Source organism: Haemorhous mexicanus, chromosome 20, assembly GCF_027477595.1.
Source record: "Haemorhous mexicanus isolate bHaeMex1 chromosome 20, bHaeMex1.pri, whole genome shotgun sequence".
NCBI lineage: Eukaryota > Metazoa > Chordata > Aves > Passeriformes > Fringillidae > Haemorhous > Haemorhous mexicanus.
In genome coordinates this window covers 8,341,771-8,355,494 of record NC_082360.1, presented here as the reverse complement: position 1 = coordinate 8,355,494, position 13,724 = coordinate 8,341,771, and the positions used below count along the sequence as shown (strand labels likewise).

At 40.9% G+C, this 13,724-nt stretch overlaps 1 protein-coding gene across 8 annotated transcripts in view; it reads left to right on the top strand.

Annotated features, from left to right (window-relative positions):
* The first annotated feature begins 670 nt into the window (after nt 1–670).
* The window catches only part of PECAM1 (platelet and endothelial cell adhesion molecule 1), a 32,130-nt gene continuing 19,076 nt past the window's right edge, over nt 671–13,724 (top strand). For 5 of the 8 annotated variants that reach the window (XM_059864051.1, XM_059864050.1, XM_059864049.1 and 2 more), the window contains exons 1-12: nt 672–983; nt 1,127–1,153; nt 2,260–2,553; nt 3,245–3,544; nt 3,659–3,928; nt 4,305–4,565; nt 5,502–5,783; nt 7,636–7,917; nt 8,363–8,470; nt 9,308–9,335; nt 12,748–12,818; nt 13,481–13,537. In XM_059864051.1, the coding sequence (XP_059720034.1) occupies nt 950–983; nt 1,127–1,153; nt 2,260–2,553; nt 3,245–3,544; nt 3,659–3,928; nt 4,305–4,565; nt 5,502–5,783; nt 7,636–7,917; nt 8,363–8,470; nt 9,308–9,335; nt 12,748–12,818; nt 13,481–13,537 (2,014 nt within the window). In that variant the 5' untranslated portion in view covers nt 672–949. Of the gene's footprint in view, nt 984–1,126; nt 1,154–2,259; nt 2,554–3,244; nt 3,545–3,658; nt 3,929–4,304; nt 4,566–5,501; nt 5,784–7,635; nt 7,918–8,362; nt 8,471–9,307; nt 9,336–12,747; nt 12,819–13,480; nt 13,538–13,724 lie in introns of all 8 variants that reach the window. The other 3 variants (XM_059864044.1, XM_059864043.1, XM_059864046.1) reach the window with 2 other exon arrangements.

Here is a 13,724-nt window from a genome sequence, read left to right as displayed (position 1 = left end):
CACTTTGTCCAGCCTGTGGGCTTCAGTCAGTATCAGGGCTGGAGGGAATGGCTTAAGTCTGACTTAAAAGTAGGCTGATATACTGAGAGGAATATCCTGGAAATGGAGAAGCATTCTCTGTTTCAGATTGTGCCAGTGCTGCTGCTGCGGATTTCTGCTGAGAATTGGAACTGCATCTGATTCTTTCCTGAGGGGTTTAAGGTTTGTGATTGTGTGTCCTCTGTGCTGTCCTAACCACATAAAATCTGGTGCAGATCCATGTTTTTGATACATGATGGTAGTATGAGAGATCCACCTGTTAATATTCTAGTCTCACACAACATTACCTCTGCTTTTTGAGATAATTGGAATTTATTGTGTAAACTACAGTAAAGGTGTTCTTTGCCACAGCAAAAATGGAAGACCTAGAAATGGAGGTAAAGGGGGAAAATGAATAATTATGTACATCTGTTCTCTGAAAGAGTCTTCTATTAGGATGAAGGGAAGTATTTGCTCAAATATCTGCTGAGGTCGAGCAGCAAAGGTAATTTCTGTTCCTAAATGGTTAATCATGACTTAAAAATACCCATATTGACAGGAACTGCAGGATAATGTCATTGGAACTTCTTGTTTTTTTAATACACCTTAAGAAATTAAACAAAGCAAATGCATTTGGTAGCGCCCTCAGGAAAAGTCCAGTCACTTCCTGACCAGTAATCTGCCTGGGAGCAGCAGATACATTCTCATTGTTTGCCATTTCCAGTTTCCAGTAATGGGAACGATTACTTGATCCAGCCAGTTTCTGCTGAAGATCTGGGAAAATGTACAAATTTTAATGGCAAATTTTTATCTGTTTCCATAAAACAACAAGGGAAAAAAGCAAAACGTGGTTTTGGTACCTGAAGGCATCACCTCTGATAATGAATATTGGTTTATTTTGGAATTAAAGTGTCTGCTCTTCAGGAACGAGATGTATCTTGCTCTTCTGGTGATTTTCTTGCAGTGTAAGTTTGATAACTGAATCTCTGGGTGGGTACATGTGTTGCTGCTTTGTCTGGAGTTGGCTGAGGCTTTTTACAGTTTTGCATCACTGTGTCTCAATCTGTAAGCTTTGAAAATAACATTTCTTCTCTTTTTTTTTCCCCAGGTTCAGAACTTTACGCTCAGGGGAAAGGTAGGGAATGGTAGATTTTTGTTGTTTTTTTATGTAGAATTTTAATATAGCTAATTCCTCGGTTGGTATGCATCTATAACAGAGTTTATTTGGATTTGCTGTACAATAGCTCAGTATGAAATTTGGTTATATGAAAAAAAGGGCTTACTTGGTGGTGTTTCTTGGTACAGTCTTTAAATCAGAGGTGTGCTACTTATACCTTAATAAAGGTGAATTCTCTCCTAAAGTAATTTGCTTTACTGAGCCACAAAACAGGTGGCAGAGAAAATTAGCATTTTGGTTTGGTATGTAAGAATCCCTCTCATGCCCACAAGGAAGAAGGAAGGATAAAATTATAGAATATAAATTAAGGGCACTGTCTCCTGGTCTTGCAAAAGAATTGATCACGTCTGAGCAGAGCCCAGAAATTGTGTTCTGAAAGGAACATGTTTGCTTTTTGTGTTATTGTCCTGCTGGCTCCCAGCACCTACACTCTGCATGCTTCCTTTTTTCCATCACCTGGGAGAAATGTTTGCTCCTTGCTGTCATGTGGTTTATTCACATGCAAAGAAATTCACAGCTTTTCACTGATTTTATGGGCCAGACTCTCTAGCAAGGACCCATTATAAATAGCTGGGAGGTGTGCAGGACAAGGGACTTCTTTAGATGCAGGAAAGTTTTTCTATTTGAATAGCAATTTCTAATACAAATCCTGGCCAAAATGGGCATAGCCCAGAAGTGTAAGTTCTAAAGGAAGAGAAAGTGAATGAACTCATACATCTTTCTCTATACTTGTTCCTCGAGATGTGAGAATATAAATATCAATTATACCAGGAGCCTAACAGTTGTAACATTTAAGCTACAAATTCTTTTTCTTGCTGTGGTTATAAAACCAGAATATATTTCTATGCACACACATTTCTATACACATATACATAGTTATATAAATACTACCATGAGCTTTATTTCTAAAAGCACTTATCAATTTAAACGACAATATTTCTATCAAATGAAATGTAAATTTTAAAATTGTTTTTTGTAATTTAAATGTGACAGCTTGAGATAACTGTGTTATATTGGACTAATTTAAAATAAATATAATTTTTTCTTTTTTATTTTCCATCAAGTTTTTACTTTCAACAGAGTTGAAATCAAGGTTGAACCATCTGACAAAGTGAAGAATGGAGCTCCAATGTCAATCATCTGCCATGCTGATATTAGCAAAAATACTCATTTCCAGCTGAAGCACAATTTCACATTTTTAAAGGATGGGAAGCTTGTGTTTATGGCCATGTCAGACAAAGAAGATGCACGGTATGCAATACCCGTGGCCAAGTCTTCAGATACAGGAGAATATGAATGTAGGGTGAATGCAGATGGCAAGATGGGTTTCAGTAAGACCATCTATGTTTGGGTAGCAGGTGAGTGTTCTGTCAGACATGGCAGATGAGCTACAGAGAGAGAACAACCTTACAGGGAAGGAACAATAGTCAGTGCTTAAAAAGGGTATCTTGCAAAGTGTGTTTTATCCTTGACATCACAGTACCTGGTGAGAGTTTGGTACTAATCCCCCATGTTACAGCACAGAAATGAACTCAGGACCCCAAGGCTCCAGGCCAGATCAGTACTAGTCAGGAACACAGTCTGTGCCACCATCCCCAGTATCCTGAGCCTGTTCCCTAGACTAGAGAAAGAATTATTTGTGAAAGTTGTGTCCACCCAATAACCATGATGAGGGGTGAGCAGATTCCTGGGAATGCTGGAAATAACATACAGGGATGCTGAGGGTGTGAGAGCCAGCACCAAAGCCAGCATCAGCCATGGGCCACTTTTGTAGACAGTGTTGTCTCAGTCTTGTTTTTTCATCTCTTATGAGAACAGAGGCCACCTCCATCCATACACTTTCTAGATGTGTTCTTGACTGCAGGTGACATTTTCCTCTTGGAAAAGCATCTTGGACAGAATTTGTCATCACTGAGTAGTTACGGGTCATCTTTTGGTTCTTGCGAACTATTTGCATCTGTTAATCAGTATCAATCATTCCCACAGTCATCAGAGGTACTGTTCATTACAGGATTATGCAATGTTTCTTTTCTTGTTTTCTGTTGTAAGGAATGACCAAACCAATCCTGACTGCTGACAAAAAAGAAGTTTCAGAGGGTGAAACTGTGAAATTACGTTGTGAGCTGCCAGAAGAAGTACCTCCTTTAGAGTTCATTTTCCGGAAGATAAAGACAAATTCAGAGCCTATAGAAAAACGTGTACCTGAACAAAACCAAAATTTCTCTGAAATGGAATATTATGTTGAAGCGGGAGATAATATTTTACAATTTGATTGCTTTGGCAAGAGACAAGTAAAATCTGGATGGGAAAGCTCCCAACACAGCAACAAAACACTTGTCACAGTCAAGGGTAAGTTGTTTTAACTTTTCTTTTTATATTTCTTTGCTAGCTATAGATAAAAATTGGGTCACATATTTATATGTGTATCAATTTAGCTGTATGTTTATATCTATTCTCTTGCAGAACCATTTATAAAGCCCACTCTGATCACCAGGCCCTCCAATAACATTACAGAAGGAGACCAAATAGAATTTGAATGCTCAACCGTGGCAGCTCAAATGCGTGGCATTGAAATCATCTTCCAGAAAAACAGAACAATACTGAACAGTGTACGAGATAAGAAATTTCTGAAATACTCTATATTAGCTACTCAGGAGGACAGTGGTGAATACCTGTGTAAGGTGGAGCAAGGAGCAGTGTCTAAAACCACCAAACGGAATGTCTTTGTGTCAGGTAAAACCTCTGTTCATCTTAGATTTTACTCAAAGTATTAATATTTAAATTTGGCAGAACTCAGGAGCCAAGTGTAACCTCCAGATCCAAGTGTAAATTTGCTGTAAGTTAAAGGCTAGTTAGATTTTAGTTTCTGACTTTTGCCCACCTATACTTCCCAACTAAAATAATATCCTCAAGCAACCTGTGAAAAGCAGTTTCAAGCAAATGCTAAGTTTCTGTTTTCCCTGAAAATACAATAATATTAAAATAACACAATTGTTTTGTTCCCAAATTATAAACTATCAGTATGTCCTTCATTCTGTACACTTTGAGATAAGTAGTCATATTCTTCCAGGCTCATTTTGAATGAATCAGCTCTCTTTTTATCTTGCAGAATTATTCCCCAAGCCAACACTGTCTGCTTCTATGACTCAGTTGGATGAAAGTAAAGATTTAATTTTGAACTGCAGCATTAATGGTTTACGGAGAGCCAACTTCTCTATCCTACGGAAAAGTTCCAGTGGAGACATCCTGCTGAAAAAATCTAGAATCTTAGCAATTAAAGTTAATGTGAATGACACTGGATCTTACACCTGCAAAGCTGAAGTAAAAGGAATAATCAAGGAGAGCAAACCTGTAAGGATAAGTGTTTATGGTGAGTTGACACAGAGGCTTAGAACCACCAGGGTGGGGGAAGGATCTAAACCAGAAGCTTATAAATAAGGACATCAGTTTACAGAATCAGTCTCCAGTCCATGAACTAGCAGGGTGTCTGTTAGTTCTTACAACATGAATTTCTGTGGGATGTGCTTTAGCTGCAGAGGATTTGGTGTATTGGGATATAATCAAGTCATACTTTCCAGGGCTGGCCCTCAGAGAAGGGTGTTGGAATGGCTTCCTGCTGGTCCCTAGGTTCTGCTAGGGACCAGATAAACTCTCATTCACATTTGCAGGAGCCAGGAATGTTCTGCAAAACTTTCACTTTGATCTGAAGCTCTGTCAGTGTCTGAATCCCTGCCCCTGCCCCTCCAGGCAGAAAGGCAGGAGAGCCAGAGGTCATCTGGTTGGCTCTGCTCTAGAGAAGCCAAGGGCTCATTGCTATAAGCACAGCCCCCTCACCAGCTCACCAGCTCAGAATCCTCCAGGGCCCTTCCCTCCCATGGAAGAGGCACAGTGGTTCTCCAGTCTGTCCCAGGCATGAACTGGGCTGTTCACTGTGCTGCTGGAGCAGGGCCCTGAGCAGGAGCTGTGCAATCTCTCTCAGGTCATACAAGGAGCAGACTTGTTCCTTGGGTCAGAACTACTTTTGGAGTTTGGATGATCCACAGCTGAGTCACTGATCCTTTCCTTGTTTTGCTTCATTTTGTCCCTGTATGCTGCTGTATCCAAAGTCACATATGTTCTATTATCTATGCTATTGATTTCTTCAAGTCCCCCCATTTCCATTCTGTTGATGAGGAAGAGCTTCCCAATATAGACTGTGTCTGCAAACTAGCTAAATATTGTATATTTATGTTTTCTACAACATAATATTGTGTATTTTGGCCTTATGCAGTGTAATTTGCAACAATTTTTTTTATTCACCTTTTAGCTCCAGTCTCCAAGCCAACTCTTTCTGTTGCCAGTGGTTCACCAGAGGTGGTATTAGGGAAGCCTCTACAATTAATCTGCCATTCAGTGATGGGAACTCCACCAATAACATTCACATTCTACAAAGGGGATGAAATTAAGAAAAATGTAACTAATGACACATATGCTACATTTTTGGATGAAGATATTGGACTAAATGACAATGGAGGGTACAAATGTGATGCTAGAAACAATCACTCCAGTGGTGTGAAAACTAGCAATATTCTAAATGTCACAGTGATAGGTAAGTCTGTTTAGTTCTTCTTCTTCTTCTTGTCTAATGTAATATTTAGAGTTTTGAAACTGTAGCAGCTAGTGGCGGGCTAAGAAAAATGGATGTGAAATGTTTGCAAGTTCCTGCTCACTTGAATTAAAATAGTTGCCTATCACAGCACAGTAGTCCAGGACCAGAGCAGAAGTCAATTCTTGATCTTTGAAAAAGAAGATCTTATTTCTCTCTACCAAGGAGTTTTCAGCTTTGCATCCTGGTTTAAACCCAAATTGTGTTGGTCTTAATAAGATAAATTTGTGGTTAACAGGCTGTTGTCCGAGTTTTGACACTGAGTTATGTATGACTGGAACAGAAAAATGCAAAATTGTTGCATTTCTTTTGAGTCAGTTGGATTATTGCACACTCTCCACTTGCTGAGCTCCCAAACAGGGCTTTTGAATACAGTATTTGCATTCACCCAAACTACAGCACCTTAGGACTCACCTTAAATTCATCAGTTCCACTGTTTACTAACAGTAGAGAGAAGCTGAATGATAAAACTCTGAAGAGTTTTAGGGAGATTTAAAGTCAAGGTATTTTGAAATAACAAGGTACAAATAAACAAAGAATAATTTTAGTCCATTAACAAGAGGGTATTTCTTTGCTGGAACTGGTGTATCCCAGGTGGCAGAGCTGTGGTTTGGGATATATTGTGACACTGTTTAGGAGTTCTGAAGAGAAGGTCATTGTTTAGAGCCTTGTTAGTCAGTCTTCCACAGTCCATCTCTGGTGAGGTGGTGACTTCAAATTCTCTGTATTCTGTCCTTTCTGTCTGTACCAGATCTGGAAAAGGACTTATGTTTTCAGAGCAAAATTCTCTCTGTCAGGGGCTCAGTCATAGTAACCCAGGTCAATATCTAAATCCACTTCCTAATACAAATACAGCTTCCATGACCACCATCTTTTCATGTCAAATCTGGTTTCCTTCCTCTGCTTCTGTACCAATGTTGCCTTAATGATTCCTTCTCTACATCTGCCTTGTGTTATCCATAGCTCTTCCCCAAACTCATTTATAATATTTCCAGAAAATTTTTCTTGGGGAATTTTAGCAAAACACGCTTCATATCCCAAACATTTTGCAAAGCTGCTGACATTCTACATGTCTTGCATCACACAATGTGTGTCCATTTTCTCCCCCTGTAATTACAAAGGCTGAAGCTTGTCTGCTAGTTCTGTGTATGCTCATTTGCTTCATTTGTAAACCAGCAGACTTAAAAACTATGGTTTGGCTATGCATATTCTTACAACTTCCTCAAATACAAACTAGCTTCTCTCCCTGTGTTTGCTGTATTCTGTAGCCATTGAAATTTGAGATTTGCTAATGCTTTTGGAGAACTCGATCCGTTACCTCCTGACACCCTCTATTGGATACTAAAAGTTACAAGAACACACTTACCACAGAGTTAGCATTAACCAGCATAACTCTACATAAACTATGAAAGCAGAACTGCATAAATTGCACCATAATTATTTAAACAATGGAACTGCTGAGTGTATTATTTCTGGAAACTAAATCATTTGTAGGCTGGGGCCAGAGGGGTGTCCAAAGGATTTTAAGGAAAGAGACTGACTGACCTCTCTGGAATGAATATAATTTTTTCCTGTGTCTGCTTTGTTTCTTTATCATGCCCTCTCTATTTCTGGATCTATAAAAATATTTACTAGAGGATGCTGTCTGGCAGAGACTGTTCAGAAAGATTAATACTGTGCATTCAGTCTCTGTTTAACTAAGCATTTAAGCAAGCATTTCTACAATACAATATTTTGTTATCCAAGTTATTTCTAATAGTGCTAATATTTGTTTTCTTTGTGCCTTCCTCTGTAGTACCAATCAGGGATGCCAGTTTGGGCAGTGTTCCGTATGGAGAGGTAGAAGTTGGCAGTGATACTGCTTTCCTCTGCTCTGTGAAGGAAGGATCTTGGCCAATTGACTTCAAGTTTTTTAAAAAAACTGATCATGAAGTTCTTCTACATGAAGTAAGGGAATATTCAGACAGAACCATATGGCACAAGAAAACAATGAAGAGGAAGGACACAGGGACCTATTATTGCATGGCTTCGAACCGAGCCAGCGTGAACGTGAGGAGCCGTCCAATAACCATCAGTGGTGAGCTCATTAATGATAATTAATGCCCATTCTGTCACCTTTACAGGTGAGGCCATCTGATTTGAGATGTTCCTCAGTGTAACTCCCTTACTGGAGTGGTTAATGCCACCTTACTGGTGGTTTTTGTTCCACTGCTGTCAGAAGTTAAACAGAGAGATATCTTTATAAATGGAGATTGTCCAGCTCACGTAGAAAAATTAAAGGGATGCCCAGAAGCCAAAGGAGCAAGATGCAAACTAAAACCAAGCTGTTGATCACAACAGCTTGGTGAGCTTTTGGTCACAAAGAAGAGGCTCACTAGAGAACTTGGCACACAAGTCTCTTCCAAGATCTTCCCCAGTGTGTAAAAAGGCTGATGTGTTGTAAAATGAAAGGTCAGGAGCTACAGAATTTGGTAGTGTTGACCTGTCACTAACTCTCTTAAACATGTTTTTCTTATTTGCAGTCATCTTAGCAGCTTGGCAGAAAGGAGTCATTGCTGCATTTGTCCTGACAGCCATGGCAGGAGCAGGAGCAGTCGCTCTATGGTGGTTTTTGCGTAAGAAGAAAAAGGGTAATGAGGGGTTCCCTTCTCTTTGGTTGGGGGCAAATATATCACAGTTAAACTTGCATTTGTCTCAGCAGCAAAGGCTTGTGGGGGTGAGGTTTCAGAGATGACTAAACACAATTAAAATAATCTACTTAGGAATGCTAGGTGACTCAAATTAGGCTGCAAATGTGCTGAAGCTTTCCAAGCATATTGGGCCAAACATGTAACTAATAGTGCTGGGCAGGCCCTGGGGAAGCAAAGGTTATAAAATAGGCCAGAATTACACTGCTCCCGTGCAGTCCTAGGTCTGAAATTCAGCCTCAGGCAATGTAGAGGAGGTTTCTGATCCCTTATAGAGCTATAAAAATTTGATTTGGGGTCCCAACTCTTGTGTAATTGAGCTACCTCTCTAGTCCTCATGAAGCAAACTTAGATTATTAGTTTATGGGATAGGTTTTTTTCTTCCACTCTGTAATACAATTTCATTGATGGATTTGTCTTTTATCGTTAAGGGTTTTTTTAGGTCTTGTTACTTCAGAAAATAATTAAATCTGATTTATCCTGTGATACCCTGTACATAGCAAATTATTTGGGAAAATTTGGAGCATTTGGATGTCCCAGATTTCTTAAATTGGTTAGGTTAAAATATGGGGTTTGGTATCTAGGGTTCTCTGTAAAAGAGAAATTTAAGGGACCAGGGAGATAAACAGGCAATAAGACATGAGGTAATTAATTTTGTGATAGCCAGGAGAAACTACCCTGATAGGAGTAGACAATCACTATATTTTTGTTTTTATTTTTTACTTTTAAATTCTTTACTTGTACAACCTATTAATAGAAGTTTTGTTTTTCTCTGTCAAGCTAAAGGACCATCCATGGAGATGTCTGGGTAAGATGCCTTCCTGTCTGGGTTTCGGCTGGGATAGAGTTAATTTTCTTCTTAGTAGCTGGTACAGTGCTGTGTTTTGCATTTAGTGTGAGAATGACGTTGATAACACTGCTGTTTAGTTAAGTAGTGCTTACACTAAGTCAAGGACTTTCCAGTTTCCCATGCTCTGCCAGTGAGCAGGGACACAAGAAGCCAGGCAGGATCGTGGCCTGGACAGTGACCCAAACTGTCAAAGGGATCTTCCACACCACAGAGTGTCATTCCCAGTAGAGAAACTGGGGGGAATTGTCTGGGAGGCACTGGTCAGTGCTCAGAGCTGGGCTGGGCATCAGTCAGCAGGTGCTCAGCAATTGTATTGAGCATCACTTGTTTTTCCTGAGTTTTACTCCTCTCTCTCTCTCTCCTTCTATTATTATTATTACTACTATTATTATTACTATTATTATTTTTATAATTATTATATTTTACTTTATTTCAATCATTAAACTGTTCTTACCTGGGTTTTACCTTTTTCTAATCCTTCTCCTCGTCTCACTGGGAGTGGGGAGGGTGAGGGAGGGTGCTCAGTTACCAGCTGGGGTTAAACCACAACAGCCCTTTTTGGCACCCAACCTGGGATTTGAAGTTAACAACAGACATGACCAGTACATGTTGAAACAAGTTTGTTGCAAGCATTCCTTGTGGTTTCATAGCCCCTGGTCACCGTGTTGATTTGTTTGCTCTCCAACTGTGTTCTCCAGCACCTTGCTTGCACTACTGCACCCCGCTGTGTTTGTTGCCATCGGGGCAGGGCTCAGGGTATGGTTTTAACTCACCTGGTCGGGTCTCAGCGCTGCCATCACCTGTGCGTGGGGAGACACCTGTTGGGAATTATTCACAATTACATCTTGTACCCCACTCCTCGGACAACCAGCCTATGGAGGAGAGACATCTTCCCACAGCCTCCCTTTCTTCTCCAGCCTAATTACCAGAGCATTTGAGAATTAGGAAAGTTTTAAATACCCCTGGATGTTGGAACCATCATGGTCCTATTGGTAGGAACCAGCAAGTGACTGAATGTGCTTCAGCTCTTGTTTAGGGTCAAAAAATTATTTGCTACTCCAACTCCCACGACAGGCACAGTGGGCACTCAAACTCCAGTAATCACAGACACTGTGATTGCTCACACCAGGGGTGAGTGATGCAGCTGAACCAGAGGACCAACCCCTGTCTGTAGCAGTTGCCCCTCAAAAAAGGAAGAGAAATGCCCAGGAAAGATGGCTTGTTTAGTAAAGAGGGACAAAGCAGGGTCATAACAGGAACAGGAGGAAGAGGCAGAACAAGAGGTGCTTGATCCCTGTCCCTGAGTGAGCTGCAGGATATGCAAAAGGATTTCAGGCATCATCCAGGTGAGCATGTTATCACCTGGATGCTCAGATGCTGGGATAATGGGGCTGGTGGTGTGGAATTAGGGAGTAGGGAAGCCAAGCAGCTGTGATCATTTTCTAGAGAAGGGTGAATTGACAAGGTGATTGGAAGAGTAACACAATTCCTCAGTCTCTGGAAGCAGGTCTTGTCAAGGAAAGGTATTTCTTCAAGGAAGATGTTCTGTTTCACTCAGGGAAGTGGAGCACAGTGGAGAGAGGTACTCAGTACAGCAGGGAACTAGCCATGCTTAGAGGTAGATAATTTGTTATGACCCAAACAACACATGGTCACTCAGAGATCCAGATGAAGCCTAATGTGGACACACCAAGTATCAGAAATGTGTACACCAGCTCACTGGCAGTGCTGTCTGGAGACACAAACAGGCACCAATGGTGGAGGCAGTGGCTCCCCAACTCTAGCAGTACACAGAAAAATCTCTTCCTCCTTTGTCCCTGCTGTGGAGAAACCAGTTGAGTAGCTGAAAGAGGATCTAGATTGTACTCCCCACATGCACAGTCTGGAATCTCAGCTGGTAACAGAAAGTGTCATTGGTCAAGGGAGATATTGAGGGTACACACCAGGGGAGACCCTGGCTTTTTCTTCAGGCCTACAGAGACAACATGAGGAAGTGGGATAGAAATTCTACTTCAGGCCTACATGAATTGCAAGGAAGAATAATCACAAGAGAGGATTCTTCCAGGAGAGCTGCTGCTGTGGTCTGCAGTGGGTAGTTCCTCTGACAGAGTGGAAGGGCTGATCTTATTTCTGATCCTATGGGAAGGAATTCTACTCCATTTTCACAAGAAGCAAGTTGCATAAACCTATGACCAAGACTGGAGGGGCTCTGCCTCCAGCCATGTGGAAGAGAGGGCCAGCCTTGTTTGCTGGGCTGTGAGGACCACGTGGCCCATCACGTCAGCCCCCCAGGAGTACAAGGCTGTAGCAGATCCGGGTGCACAGTGTACCCTGATGTTATCAGGCTGTGAAGGGACAGAACCCACCTGTGTTTCTGGAGGGGGATTCCAAGAGCTGACTGCTGGAGGCTGAAATCAGCCTGACTGGGAATCAGAAGCCCCCACTGGGACTGGCATAGACTATCTCAGGAGTGGGTGCTTCAAGGACCCAGAAGAATCCTGATGGGTTTTCAGTGTAGCAGCCTTGGAGATGGAGGAAATGAAGCAGCTGCCTGGTCCCACCTCTTGGAAGACCTTTCTGTTGCAGGGTTACTGAAGGTTGAATAAAGCAGGTGCTGGTGGCTGTCACAGCACAGCCCTGGCGGCAAAACCGCGCCGAGCCTGGGACTGCGGGAGGCGCTGCTCGCTGCTCGGGGCATCCCCTGTTTGCCTTGGCCTTTCTCTCTCTCTCATTTTCATTGATATTATTATCATTATTCACTTTATTTGAATTATTGAACTGTTCTTATCTGAATCCATGGGGTTTATCTTTTCCCAATCCTCTTCCCCATCCCCCTGTGGCAGGGCAAGGCAGTGAGTGAGTGGCGGTGTGATGTTTAGCTGCCATCTGGGGTTAAACCACAACACCTGCTTTAGGCTAGTGGTGCAATATTTCTGGGTATAAAGGGCTGTAAGCCTTGCTGCACATGAATATAGTTTGTTACAGCACACACCTGCAGACAATAGATGGTTGTGCTTCATGTTCCACCTGCTAACACAACAACAGGATGAGGAAATACTCTAAAAATAGAAAAATAGGCCAGATAAGTGAAATACAAGAATGTCAGGTCTGTATCTGAATGCATTTAAATATGGAATAAAATTGAAAATACAGAGGTCTTAAAGAAGAATAATGCAATAGGGAACATTTTTTGACCTTAAAGTTTCCTTGTGTTTCTCCTAAAGTAAAGGTAAAATTTTCATTAGTTTCAGTGGTTAAGAGTATATGGTAGTCAGCATAGACAGTGACTAATCTTTGCACAGAATCATGTTCTTGGTTTTATTTACTGCTTTTGGATAATTATATCAAATTTTATTGGTTTGTTTTTCAGTTCTGCCTTGGCTCCAAACTTGACAAGTGAAAAACTAACAAGACCACCCAGTGATGGAAACTACTATTCAGGTAGGTTATTTTGCTATGAGACTGTTAGTAAATTGGTTTAATTAAACATCTAATTAAAGTTCTGGACTTTGCAGTTATTGTTTGGATGGGGCCCAATGATTTGGGAATACAGAGGGATACCAATAACATTGTCCAATGTATCTTCTGTCATTTTGTCTTTGTACAGTTTTTATGAGCATGTCTTACACAGATTGGTTTATAAGTCTGCTCAGACACTTCTCCCAGGCAATCAATTGACAATATCACAGATGGAGAAATCATGGTAAAAGAAAATTACTTTCTGCTTTTGACACAGCTGCAAGGAAATTATTTCAGAGAGCAAATTGGAGCTGTGGCACATGGCCCTGTGATGTGACCACAGTATAGAGATGTTAACTTGCCTGGGCACCTTTCATTGCAGGACCTCAGTGCCCTTGGCAGTGACAGGTGGACATGATGTTTAAAGCACCTGACAAAGACAAAGTTGCCCTTTGAGTATTTGTTAGCTGATTATTTAAGAAGCCACATTCTTCCCACCTGAATGTCTTAGGTGGGAATCTAAAAGTAGAATGAGTTATATGGAAACATAGATGATGGCAGTAGGAATTGCAGCTGTGTAATTAATTTATTTCATTTGTTACAATAAACATTTTGTCAGCTCAACTTTGGCTTTCATATTTTAGGATCAGGTTACATTGAAGATAATGAAAACCACATGAAATCAACAGATGAAAGTAAAGGTAATTCCATACTTAAACAATAGATTTTTAAATTGTTTTCTACTTGAAAAGTCTTGATGTTTTCTAAGGGCAGTAGTGAGGTAGTAATGATAGAGCCATCCCTTTTTTCTCATGTCCAAAATGACACCAATAGGACCCTTTTATCAATTACCTGTTGGAGTGTAATTAGCTGTGCTGGATCCCAGGC